The sequence below is a fragment of the Chiloscyllium punctatum genome, chromosome 2, assembly GCF_047496795.1.
Source record: "Chiloscyllium punctatum isolate Juve2018m chromosome 2, sChiPun1.3, whole genome shotgun sequence".
Classification (NCBI taxonomy): Eukaryota; Metazoa; Chordata; class Chondrichthyes; order Orectolobiformes; family Hemiscylliidae; genus Chiloscyllium; species Chiloscyllium punctatum.
In genome coordinates this window covers 38251180-38265662 of record NC_092740.1, presented here as the reverse complement: position 1 = coordinate 38265662, position 14483 = coordinate 38251180, and the positions used below count along the sequence as shown (strand labels likewise).

General features: G+C 42.8%; 1 protein-coding gene across 3 annotated transcripts in view; it reads left to right on the top strand.

Moving 5' to 3' along the window:
• LOC140496411 (uncharacterized) overlaps window positions 1-14483 on the top strand; it is a 138177-nt gene that overhangs the window by 40848 nt on the left and 82846 nt on the right. For all 3 annotated transcript variants that reach the window (XM_072596112.1, XM_072596122.1, XM_072596103.1), the window contains exons 5-6: window positions 7016-7038; window positions 11084-11205. In XM_072596112.1, the coding sequence (XP_072452213.1) occupies window positions 7016-7038; window positions 11084-11205 (145 nt within the window). The remainder of the gene's footprint in view (window positions 1-7015; window positions 7039-11083; window positions 11206-14483) is intronic.

Sequence of the window (14483 nt, the reverse complement as noted above, 5' to 3'; positions counted from 1 at the left end):
TTTGCTGTTCAGCATATAGATCGTGGCATTTGATTTTTACCTGATGTCTCTGGCACTCTATCACTTACAAATGAACAAAGCAGCAGAGAATCTGGTTGGGTTTAATCCAACTTGAAAGTGTGTGTGTGTGTGTGTGTGTGTGTGTGTGTGTGTCACAAATTCCTAACATTTAAATCAGAGTGGGTACCTGGCACCTGCAGTTTGCATGTCCTGAGGCTGCGCCTTCAGAGCAATGCCGCTGCCTCTGAAAGCTCCATAGCCAGCTACATCCTCAACATTTCCTCGCTTGTGACCAGTCCCTGCATGATGGTCCCCACACATGGGTGAGGAGGGAGGAATTGGATTCCTTTCTTTATTCAACCTCACCTTGGTTGGTTGCAGTTTTGTTAATACAAGGAATCCCTTCCATATGGATGCCTTTCCCACTCCTATGAATTCCTGTTGTAAATGAAGCCAGTTTAACTAGGCATTTTCTGGTTGAGGAAAGAGAGAGTTTAATTTGTGTCTAAGATACAAGAAAATGTATTAAAATACAACACACATGCACACGGATTAGAAATGAGAAGTGTGCAAACACATTACAGTTGGAAAAAAGATATTTGAACCAGTCTTAGGTTTGTCAGTAAGCAGTTGGTGGTGAATTGTTATAGCCATTAAGCTGGCTGGTTCTGGGAGTTGTGGCTTTAGTGATCATTTGGCCTAGAGATTTATGTTTCTGAAAGTTACCTGGAAGAAGTTACCCTGTTCTTTTTAAAAGATGGTTTTGGTGGCTTGTAACTTGCTTCTCTCAGTCAGCGAGAGAGAGAGAGAGAGGCTTCTTTTAACTGCAAAGCTCTAGGGGTATGATAGATATTCTTCAGCTGTGACCTTTACAGCAGAAAATGGTCTCAGAGAGCGAGAATGGCACGCACAGACCCAGTTACACTTTTTTTTTAAACTTCCTTTGTTGTGATTTCCAGAAATGGGAACACACAAGCATGTCTCTTACCTATAAATGCTTCTCTTACATCACATTGTGTCCATATTCTTGCATGTAACGCGGGTGTCTGCTGAGGTGCTAACCAGCCTCCATTTTCTGTTTGGCCACAGAAAATTACGGTTCATTTGACACATTGTATCTCTACCTTTTGATGTGTTCATGTCTGAATATCGTTGACACCCTCCAGATGTGACATTCCATTGTCCGTCTGTCTGTCTCTCTCTGGATTAGGTATAATCCACGCAGGAATTTTTCCAGTTCTTCATTGAATTTTTTTTAGATAGATTACTTACAGTGTGGAAACAGACCCTTCGGCCCAATAAGTCCACACCGACCCGCCGAAACGCAACCCACCCCCCACATTTACCCCTTCACCTAACACTACGGGCAATTTAGCATGGCCAATTCACCTAACCTGCACATTTTTGGAATGTGGGAAGAAACTGGAGCACCCGGAGGAAACCCACGCAGACACTGGGAGAATGCAAGCTCCACACAGAGAGTCACCTGAGGCAGGAATTGAACCCGGGTCTCTGGCGCTGTGAGGCAGCAGTGCTAACCACTGTGCCACCGTGTTCTTAAAATTTGCATTACTAGTCATCATTGGCATTTAACAAAACAAGTAAATGTTTCTTCAAAGTTCATACATCCATTTGTAATTTGAAGCTATGACCCATTGTTTTGGTACTCTATCCATGCAAGTTGGCATTGGCAAATCACCAGCCTCATGACATCACCATGCCTGCTCTCAGACCAACTCAGACACTATGTCAATACTTCAGTTTGGAGCTCTGGGACACCATGGCTCATATTCGTCTTCCAGATTACTTTTCGACCAGGACAGATGACACTTACGCAGGATGTTCTTACACTCACGTGGATACATGCATCTTGTGGCTCCTAGCTTGCATTCTTATTACTCACTCACATTCATGGCTACATGGAGGCTGTCAGTCTTTGTCTACTTCACATTGCTTTCTTTGCACATACTTGTTGATGTCAGCACAGTCTAGAGTGTAAATGATCCAGCGATTATAGGCCGGCCAGTTGGGCTGGGGTAGAGGCATCAGTCGGGCGACTGGGTCATACCCGTTCTGTACTGTCTTGCTAAGTCAGTCTGGGGCACAGGTTCCAGTCAGTCTAGGAATTTATCAATGATCAGAAGACAGGTCTGCGGAGTCCTGGGGAAAGACAACTCTGGGCTTGAGATGGGTTTCATTGTACTGAGCCACTGAAGGAAGCTCACTGAGGTGGGCATTTGAAAATAGTAGGGTCAGACTTCATAGTGAATGGGAAAGGTCTGGGAGATTTAGAAGCAGAGTTTTAAATAGATCACAATAACTCTGAACTCTGCAAGACAAGGGTATAGGGCCAATAAAGATGTAGTAATTTCCAAAGAAAAGGCTACAAGTCCCTCATTCTGAAACAAGGTTGGAATTTTGCCATGTCAGCTCAAACATCGACGACATAGTAACTACATAAAATGGCTGACACTGCATGCGGAGTGGCTGGAATAATTACTGTTTTTTATTCTGGGATAGAATGAAAATCTTTGCACTGGGGGTTTTCCTGAGGGAGGGGGAGGTGCAGTAGCAGTGATTGTGCGTCCACTGACTAAGAAAGGCTTGGCCATTACACCTTCTTTCATTGTTAGGATGTCTGAAGAACTTGCACATCTGTCATGTGGGTGGGACTTATCGAGGTCTGACAGTGAAAGCTATCCAACTGCACGTATTTTAACAGTGCAAGTGAACATAACTTTCTACTTTATAAATGTATTTACAATGACTTTACAATGATGACATCCAATTGTCTTCAGTAACGTTTCTTGTTCCACCCTCCCCATGCCCAAGGGGCACTTCTGTAAAGTCCTGAAAAGAAGCTTCTGGGGTGGCTGACTGGTTCTTCTCAAGATTCACAAGCTTGACTGCCCTGGCTGACCCATCATTTCAGCCTGCTCCTGCCCCACCGAACTCATCTCCACATATGAAGCCAAACGCCAACTCGGGGACACCTCTTCCTACCGCCCACTCGACCATGACTCCACCCTCCCCTCACCAAACCATCATCTCCCAGACCATACAGAACCTCATCACCTCAGGAGATTTCCCACCCACAGCTTCCAACCTCATAGTCCGGGAACACCGCACTGCCCGCTTCTACCTCCTTCCCAAGATCCACAAGCCTGACCACCCTGGCCGACCCATTGTCTCAGCATGCTCCTGCCCCACTGAACTCATTTCTACCTACTTCGACACTGTCCAACCCCCCACTGTCTAGGAACTCCCACATACGTTCGAGACACCACCCACGCCCTCCACCTCCTCCAAGACTTTCGTTTCCCCGGCCCCAAACGCTTCATCTTCACCATGGATATCCAGTCCCTCTACACCTCCATCCGCCATGACAAGGCCCTCCAAGCCCTCCGTTTCTTCCTCTCCCGACGTCCGCAACAGTACCCTTCCACCGACACTCTAATTCGTTTGGCCGAACTGGTCCTCATCCTTAACAATTTCTCCTTCGAATCCTCCCACTTCCTCCAGACCAAAGGGGTAGCCATGGGCACACGTATGGGTCCCAGCTATGCCTGTCTCTTTGTTGGCTACTTAGAACAGTCAATCTTCCGTAATTAGACCGGCACCACTCCCCACCTCTTCCTCCGCTACATTGATGACTGCACTGGTGCCACCTCGTGCTCCCGCGAGGAGGTTGAGCAATTCATCAACTTCACCAACACATTCCACCCTGACCTTAAATTTACCTGGACCATCTCTGACACCTCCCTCCCCTTCCTGGACCTCTCCATCTCCATTAATGACGACCGACTTGACACCGACGTTTTTTACAAACCCAGCAACTCCCACAGCTACCTGGATTACACCTCTTCCCACCCTACCTCCTGCAAAATACCATCCCCTATTCCCAATTCCTCCGCCTCCGCCGGATCTGCTCCCAGGAGGACCAGTTCCACTACAGAACACACCAGATGGCCTCCTTCTTTAGAGACCGCAATTTCCCTTCCCATGTGGTTAAAGATGCTCTCCAACGCATCTCGTCCACATCCCATACCACCGCCCTCAGACCCCACACCTCCAACCATAACAAGGACAGAACGCCCCTGGTGCTCACCTTCCACCCGACCAACCTTCGCATAAACTAAATCATCCACCAACATTTCCACCACCTCCAAACAGACCCCACTACCAGGGATATATTTCCCTCCACACCCCTTTCCGCCTTCTGCAATGACCGTTCCCTCCGTGACTACGTGGTCAGGTCCACGCCCCCTACAACCTACCCTCCCATCCTGGCACCTTCCCCTGCCACCGCAGGAATTGTAAAACCTGCGCCCACACCTCCTCCCTCACCTCCATCCAAGGCCCTAAAGGAGCCTTCCACATCCAACAATGTTTTACCTGCACATCCACCAGCATCATTTATTGTATCCGTTGCTCCAGATGCGGTCTCCTCTACATTGGGGAGACTGGACGCCTCCTAGCAGAGCACTTTAGGGACACCCACACCAATCAACCACACTGCCCTGTGGCCCAACATTTCAACTCCCCCTCCCACTCTGCTGAGGACATGGAGGTCCTGGGCCTCCTTCACCGCCGCTCCCTCACCACCAGACGCCTGGAGGAAGAACGCCTCATCTTCCGCCTCGGAACACTTCAAACCCAGGGCATCAATGTGGACTTCATTGTTTCCTCATTTCCCCTTCCCCCACCTCACCCTAGTTCCAAACTTCCAGCTCAGCGCTGTCCCCATGACATGTCCTACCTGCCTATCTTCTTTTCCACCTATCCACTCCACCCTCTCCCCCCGACCTATCACCTTCATCCCCTCCCCCACTCACCTATTGTACTCTATGCTACTTTCTCCCCACCCCCACCCTCCTCTCACTTATCTCTCCACCCTTCAGGCTCTGTGCCTGTATTCCTGATGAAAGGCTTTTGCCCGAAACGTCGATTTTACTGCTCCTCAGATGCTGCCTCAACTGCTGTGCTCTTCCAGCACCACTAATCCAGAATTCAGTTTCTGGTCAATCGTAACTCCCAGGATGTTGGTAGTGGGGGATTCAGTGATGGTAAAGCCATTGAAAATCAAGGGGTGATGGTTAGATAATCTCTGTTGGAGATGTTCATTAGTTGGCATTTGTGTGTCATGAATGTTACTTGTAACTTTCTGCCCAAGCCTGGACACCGTCAGGTCTATATGTAGTATGCAGTAAGGCCTCACCAGTAGAAGGCACTTCCATGACCCTAGCCTGGCTACATGATTCCTTGAAAAGAGCATCCATCAGCCCAGTTGCCAGTGTGTTGTTCAACAGTTAAACAAATAAAAGCTTTCATTTATATATTGTTTTTCATGATACTGCAAGCACTTCATGGCCAATGAAATATTTTTGAAGCCTAGTTAGTATTGTAGTGTAGGAAATACAGCAGACAACTTGTAAGCTCCCACAAACAGCAACATGATAATAATCACAGAATCTGTTTCTGTACACTGTTAATTCAGGGCTAATTCAGGGTCAGGACCCCAGGTATAACTCTCCTGTTTTTCTGCAAAGAGTGAATGGAATCCTTTAACTCTACAAGAGAGAACAAATAGGACCTTAGTTTAAAATCCCAAAACATAGCACCTTCAGCAGTGCAGCACTCTTTCAGTATGACACTTCATCAGCGTTGAATTTTGAGCTTCAGTCCTGGAGAGGGTTTTTGTGATCCCCATCAACTCTCCAGATGGTGGGCAATAAACTGGTGATGGTTGGGGGAGAAGTCCATCCCTAAACTCTTTAATTTTTCATTTTATTTCAGCCTTTAAGACAGACTTAAATATCCACTTTCATCAAGTTTTTGGTTACCCCTCTTATAATAAGTCTTTCAATGCAGTGTCATTTTTTTGTCTGAGCTTTTCTGTAAGAAACACCTTTAGATTTTCTCCACTGTTAAAGCACTATATAAATGCATGTTATTAGGCAGAGATGGGTACTGCAGATGCTGGAGATTAGAGTCAAGATTAGAGTGGTGCTGGAAAAGCACAACAGGTCAGACAGCATCTGAGGAGCAGGAGAGTCGGTGCTTTGGGCATAAGCCCATCACCTTCTGCTGCTCAAATGCTGCCTGACCAGCTCTGCATTTCCAGCACCACACTTTTCGATTCTGATCTTCAGCGTGTGCAGTCCTCACTTTCTCCTCGCCATCACAGAAAGAGACTTGCAATATACAGCACTTTCTAGGAGCTGGACTTCCCAAAGTGCTACATATGCTAATTAAGTAATTTCCAATACAGTCCCAATTATGAGATAGGTAATCAATACAACTTTTGTAAAATAAGGCCCCATTATCAATGGTTAATTGAAATCTGACCAACTGATTGGTTACTTATGGTGATTGAGAGATAACCATTGAACACAACAATGAGGTAATTTCCTGTACTTCAAACAATGCTATTAGATATTTTACATCCATTGGTAAGTATGGAAAGGGTCTCAGTTGAACTGTTCTTCTGAAGTACAACATAGCATTTCCTCATTGCTGCACTGACATCTCATCCTCAAGTCTCTGAAGTGGGCTTTGAAAGCACAACCTTTTGACCGAGTAAGACCACTATCACTGAAAAAGGCTGATCCCGCCTTGTACCTCGAAATATTTAGATGTTGTATTGATTGAGCCAGGTCTTTGTGTATTTTCTTATTCCCAACATCCATCACAATGAATAAGATACATTCTTTTGCTCTGCTTTATTTTTTTGGCTAATTTAAATGTTTACACACCATATTAATTTAATTGGAAGCAATTAGGTACATAAAATGTCTGTCATTGAATGAAATATGGTTAAAGTGAATTTAATTGTTTGTTAAATCTGTGTGTTAGTTTAATTAAGATTTCTTAGTCAGGTATTTGATCACTGCTGCCGTTTCCAGATGAGAAATTTGAGTTTTCTTGAGGAATGTTTTGAACAGACGGTTGACAGCATGAAAGTGCTTTTCTTGTCATTTAATCTCTCCTTTCTGTTTTCTCTCTTCATCTACAGTCTTTCAGGATGATCAATGACAGGTATTTTATACTATGCTCTCTTTATTCAAGAGTGATTTGCAAAACTTCTCACTGTTGAACACTGTGCCGTTGGAGTGAATTATGTAATTGCCTTGAAGTTCCTCATGAATATGTGTAGATATTATGCTAACCTCTATTTAGGCTATGGAAGCATTTCCACAGGGTACCAGCACCAAGGTGGTAATATATCACCAGGGCCTAATGTTTATAATTTCAAGCTACTGTATATACTTTTTCTCCAAATGCATAATCAAAGAACAAAGAAAATATACAGCCAGGAGCAGGCCCTTCAGCCCTCCAAGCCTGAGCCGATCCAACTCCATGTCTAAACCTATTGCCCAATTCCTAAGCATCTACCCCTCTGCTCCCCACCTACTCATGCATCTGTCCAGATGCATCTTAAATGAGTCTACCATGCGTGCTTCTACTATCTCTGCTGGCAATGCATTCCAGGCACCTACCACCCTCTGTGTAAAGTACTTGCCACGTGTATTCCCCTTAAACTTTTCACCTCTCATCTTGAAAGCATGACCTCTCATTATTGAATTCTTCACAGTGGGTAAAAGCTTAACAATTTGAGGGTCAATATAAACAAGATTAAATAAAGTATCATATTATAAATACAAAAATAATTTCATAAACTGTCTGTGTTTCATCTCCAACATTGTTCTAACATTAATCTGATTGTAAGGTGTCTGGTAAAGATGTGATTGATAATAGCTTTTACTCTGGCCCTCATAAACCTTTATTCTCTGATGTTGGATTTGGAATTTGCAGCTTATAAATTATTTTGATTTGTCTCTTGGTCCTGGCCCAATGACTTTTTTCCTAGCAATGTTAAGGTGACAGAGTTAATGGTATCTCTGTTGTACAGCCAAATATGGTCTGTGTGATTAAATGCTTCCACTTAAAAGGAAGCAATAGTTTGCTGGTTCATTTAGCACACATAAATTAGAAGATGACAAGATAATTACAGACAAATCTTTCTTTGTGCTTTCATCCAGAGAGATTTCAAAGACTTCCAATTTTACCATCAATTGTTCTTTTAAAAAAATGTCAGAAAGTTTAGCCTTGACTCCTCTTCCTGGGAGCATTCTTGACACATGCAAACAGGTTGATAATCAACCTGCTAATTCTTCCATCACACTGTGGCAGGCAATAAGATAAGGACAGATTCTTGGTTAGCCATGCTTGGTGTGAAGTGGTGCATCTTAAGCTACAACCACTTGCCTCTCTCATGTAGAGCCATTCCTCTGGTCCCTCAGAGATTAAGTCTAATAGAGTCATAAAAATGTACAGCACGGAAGCAGACCCTTTGGTCTAACCTGGGAATATATAATGCTGCAGATCATTCATTTTGTGTGAGGGACAGTTTCTTGCTAATATTAGTATATTCATTCTTTCCTTGTTTGACTCTTGAAATACAAATATGTCTACTTGCCTCACTCTCTTAATTCAATTTAATGGTTACACCATTTCCGTTTTAGAATTATGTACCTCCATACAAGATCACTAAGGTTTATGTCTTTCAAGAATGTTCTCTGGTTCTTCCATATACTACAGGCTTTTAAGCAAAAGATGAGCCTTTTGACTGTATGCCATTTTAGTGCCTGTGTTTTGTTATGCAGAACTCGATGCATTGTCGGAGGTGCAATATAATCAAAATGCTATAGGTTGTCAATTCTGGTCTGCCTGGATTCTGGTCTGCCTGGATAAAGCTAATTTGATGGCTGTGAATGGGGTGAGGTGGATTAGCCTTGGGAAATGCTGGGTTACAGGGATAGGGTAAGGAGGTTTGGGTCTGGGTGGTGCTCTTCGGAGGGGTGGGTGTGGACTCAATAGGACCAAATGACCTGCCTCCACATGGTAGGGATTCTATGATTTGTGCACTCCATCAAATTATCTTCCGTTAGACTTCACCTGGTCAGTAAATTTGCCCCACATTAAATGATATATTTCAATAGTTCTCTCTCCTCACACCGTCTCTCTCCGTGTTGAAATATGTTGTCCTCACCCTTCATAATAAAAAATCTTTGACAAAACATTGTCTTTCCAAATTACAGTTCCTTCTCCAGCCTCTCTTTTCTTTCAAGGCCCTCGAATGTGGTGTCCCCCAGCGGTCTATCCCTGGCCCCTCTTATTTCTGTTCTATGTTCTGCCACTGGGTTACATCATCAAAAAGCACCTAATTTTCTCCCATCTGATTGCTCACAACACCCAGCTCCAACATTCACCGTCCCTCTCTCCATTTCTCCGTTGTTGCTAAATATATTGCTGGGATCCTCATCCACAGCCATGTAGTGGTTAGAATTGATTCCAGGCCAGCCTCTCCCTTTCAGCCTGCCCCTTTTTGCAGAAATGCCAGAGCAGAAAGATTTATCAAAATACTGACTGGACTGGAAGGTTTGAGTTGTAAGGATAGGCTGCAATTCTTTTTTCCCCAGAGCGCAGGATACTGAGGGGTGATCTTATGGAGGTCTGTAAAATTACGAGATACGTAGATAAGGTAGATAGCCAACAGCTTTCTCCCTGTGGTAGGGGAGTCTAAAGTTAGCGGTTTTGGGTGAGGGAGGGGAGAGATACAAAAGGGTCCAGAGGGGCAATTTTTTTCACACAGAGGGTGTCGAGTGTTTGGAACAGGCTGCCAGAGGTAGTGGTGGAAGCGAGAGCAATTTTGTCACTCAAGGGACATTTGGACAGGTACATGGAGGGGAAGGAATGGAAGGATATGGACCAAATGCAGGCTAATGGGACTAAATTTATTGTGAAAACCGGGCGGCATGGACAAGTTGGGCTGAAGGGCCTGTTCCATGCTGTAAACCGCTATCACTCTATGACTCTTCAAATAAACTAGGTATCTCTGTCAGACAGTTCCTTTGCTGATCTGGGCAAAATAATGATCCTGAATTGTCTTCCCTAATCCAGTGTCCTAGGAAGTTATAATTTCTGGTTCCATTCCCAACACTTTGATTTTTTTTTGAAAAAAGATGTCACAGCACCTCTTTTCACCTTCCCAGGCCTTCAGAATCTCCTCATATCTGCCAACTACTGAGACAAAGAACATACTCTATTAACAGACCCTTGCGTGGGGTGTGTGGGCAATTATCAGAATACTTTCAAGAACATTTTCAGAATATCCCTTGCTCAAGGGAAGTGCCCTGTCACCTCCTCGCCTCCTCATCTCCCAGATGGCCCGGCTGAAAACAAACTGATACCATAAGGGGAACTCCTGACTTGCACACCAATATCCCAGCACATAGTGGTGGGCAGTACAGGTACACACATAGGCAGTATCACCAGGCTGCTAATGTCCCACATTTACCCTAGCAGCATCTCACATTAGCAATAAAGTGACATGAATTGGACAACAGGCATATTGTTTATGGAAGGTACTCTTTGGGCAAATTATTTTCATCATCTGCCTTGGATAAACCTAAGCTTTAATTGCAGGTGATGGAAAGAATTTGCCCTAAGATTACCTACTATAAATAAAATGCTACCATTCAAGGTGAGGTGATTTGGAGAGTAAATTGTTTAGGTAAAGTGTGAGCAAGCTTGTAACATTTTTGGAGATAAATGGAGATGAAAAAGGAGGCTGTTTTAAAAAACCTGTCAGGTTATTCACTTGCGATCGTATTGCCTTGACATTTGGACAATTACTAGACAAACAATGCTGTCTGTTTTCCAGTCCATGACACCCTGTTGCTATTGGGGAAGGGTGATAGGTGGGGAGATGAGAAAGAATGAAGGGGTTTCAAAATAGGATGGTCCATTAGGGTTGGTTAGATTGTCTGTGGATAGAAAGTCAGTACCCTCTGTGGTCTTCATGCCATTGATGTTGGTTTATGCAATCTGGACCAATTTATTTTCCAAATAAAAGACAATATTATTGAGACACCTGAGTTATAATTGAAGCCAAAGGCTAAATAAATATTTTAAATTCTTTCTTTTAAGGTTATGTTTGATGCCTAATGCTAATAGCCTATTTAGTCAAATTGTTCAAAAAGAATTACAATAACTGATGATACGGCATCTATTTTCACAGTGTGATGTCTGCCTTGGAGACTGCAACTTCCATGGATTTAAAACCAAGTTGGTGCTCATCATTTGACGATCTCGCTGTGAAATCAGCAAGACCTGGATTTGAGTCACTGAAAAATTTGCCTGGTAAGACTTTTGATATCTGTTTTAATATCATCAATAATAAAAATATACTGTGCATATACCTACACCACGCACCTTGTGGCGGTGCAAGAAGACTGTTCTCTGCAGTCTTGCTTATTTCAAGAAATCTGTTTGATTACTGCTACCAAATAAAGTGAAGGCAATTACTGCAGAGGTGGAGCTCACAAGACTACAGAAAGCCACCTATGTAACCATAGGGTGTAACTATGTAACATGTACCTTTCCAAACATCTCCCTTGCTGTAAAAAAAAAATCGCATTTACTGCCATTTGTAGCTGCAAAGTAACCAAGTTACCTTATATCCATGGTCAACAACAGAACTATAATTCATTAATGATAATTCATTCATGGCAAAATGGTATGTTAATTATAATCAGTCCCACGTTCATCATGCATCTGCATCACATACACAATCTTTAAATCATGCAGGTCTTCAATGGTACCCAAACTCGTTACCATTAGCTATTCACCTGGTTATTTTTAGGGTTATGTATTTTTTTCAATGAATATCATTTCGGTGGTGAGTACTGCTGTCATGGTAATTATCACTACTGATTGTTGAGGAGTGGTGAACCTCGGGATTAGATGATTATTCTTTACTCTATACAGCTGGTGAGGTCACATTTTGACTTGTATGTGTATGTCTACTGTTGTGATGATATACCTATTGTTAATATTTATTGTAATATGATTGAGGTGATGACTGCTCTAGATAGGTACCAAGTTTCCAAATAAATGACTCTTATTCAGAGTGTTGAACATTAATTTTCTCTTTAATTTTCTCTGTAATGCTCAGTTCTAGCAATGATTTGGAAGTTTTATCAAAGTAAAATTTGGCTTTCTATCATTTCACTTTAATTTTGTCACTCACTTCTACACCACCCTATGGTTTCTCTGGAAGAATAATTTGGGTGTGATGTGATATTAGTCATTTGACTGGACTACTTTTCATACCTTTAGTTGATCTATTTCTCAATTCTAGGATTACTCTATATAGATCTGTCCTGGATTTGTTCAATTGTTCTGTGATCTCTCAGGCAATTTTCAGTCTTCTATTTGACTGCAGATAGCATGACGATGATATATGGTGTTGAATTTTCCAATTATTTATAAAGTGCTTGAATTCTTCAGTCATAAATTGAGGGTCATAGTCACTCAAAGCAATGTGTGAAATAACTAATGAAAGAAGAGTGCTTCTGGGCATTCTGTGATGTTAGCTAGTTTAATTCCCAATAGTCAGAATAGTAATATATATGTAACACCAGACTCATAGCAGCATGGTTGACTCTGAAATGCACTCTGAAAAAGCTGAGCGAGACATTTGGTTTAAGGGCAGCCGGGATGAGCAACAAATACAACCCCTCCCAGCAATGCCCTCCCAGAATTTTTAACAACTCTTAAAGCTTTATTTAGATTCTTTGGATCTATGCAGACTCTCAATTTTCCAAGTTTGTTTTCAATCTGATCATGCTGCAGTCTGTAGCAGTTGTTATTTTTATAATTATTCCCTTCTTTTCCTACTGTTCAATCTATTCTTTCAGTCTATTCTGGAGGGGACCTGGTGCTTTGTGTGGAATGATGCTGAGTTTGTCTCATATTTTCATCTACGTCATGATTATATTCATTTAGAAGACTTTCAGTGTCTTTAAAAGCATTTTTGTAATCTTCTAGAATTTGTTCAGTCGTCACTGGCTTAATGCCACATAGAATACTGTGGAACTCTTCTCATAACTTCTGAGGGTTACCAGTCAAACCTTTAGACTTGCTTCAGTTGAGATGAGTAGACTTTGCTCAATATCTATTAGACAATAGACAATAGGTGCAGGAGGCTATTCTACCCTTTGAGCCAGCACCACCATTCATTATGATCATGGCTGATCATCCTCAATCAGTATCCTGTTCCTGCCTTATCCCCATAACCCTTGATTCCACTATCCTTAAGAGCTCTACCAACTCTTTCTTGAAAGTATCCAGAGACTTGGCCTCCACAGCCTTCTGGGGCAGAGCATTCCATACACCCACCACTCTCTGGGTGAAGAAGTTTCTCCTCAACTCTGTTCTAAGTGGCCTCCCCCTTATTTTTAAACTGTGTCTTCTGGTTCAGGACTCACCCATCAGCGGAAACATGCTTCCTGCCTCCAGAGTGTCCAATCCTTTAATAATCTTATACGCCTCAATCAGATCACCTCTCAGCCTTCTAAACTCAAGCGTATACAAGCCCAGTTGCTCCAATCTTTCAGCGTCAGATAGTCCCACCATTCCGGGAATTGACCTCGTGAACCTACGCTGTACTCCCTCAATAGCCAGAATGACTTTCCTCAAATTTGGAGACCAAAACTGCACACAATATTCCAGGTGCGGTCTCACCAGGGCCCTGTGCAGCTGCAGAAGGACCTCTTTGCTTCTATACTCAATTCCTCTTGTTATGAAGGCCAGCATGCTATTAGCCTTCTTCACTACCTGCTGTACCTGCATGCTTGCTTTCATTGACCAATGTACAAGAACACCTAGATCTCGTTGTACTGCCCCTTTATCTAACTTGACTCCATTTAGGTAGTAATCTGCCTTCCTATTCTTGCCACCAAAGTGGATAAGCACACCCTTATCCACATTAAACTGCATCTGCCATGCATCCGTCCACTCACCTAGCCTGTCCAGGTCACCCTGAATTTTCCTAACATCCTCCTCACATTTCATCCTGCCACCCAGCTTTGTGTCATCAGCAAATTTGCTAATATTACTTTTAATACCTTCATCTATATCATTAGTATACATTGTAAAAAGCTGTAGTCCAAGCACTGATCCCTGCGGCACACCACTGGTCACCGCCTGCCATTTCGAAAGGGAGCCACTTATCACTACATTATCTGGAACTTCAGATCTTGATTGCATTGAGCTCTTGGTTTTTCTGTTGTCTAGAGATGAAAATATTTCTAGCATGCAACCTCAACCTTACCTTCAAGGGTTTCATCTTTGGGTCATCACCTTGAGCTATATCACACTGTGAAGTCTGTGAAGCTCAGGACATTACATGAAGCACCAATATCTATCTGACACTTTATATTCCTTTAATGATCTCCTTCTGCAGCCATCTTTCTAACAGTAAAAAAACATTTCTCACCATTACATCTGAACTTGCCAAGCTGTTGCACAATTGATTAGTGATTAGTCAGAATAATTAGCTGCTCTCTCTCTCTCTATCTCTCCATCTTAAGAGCTTTCCTTTACTTCTTTCTAGGTAAACATTTGTTTGAAAAGTG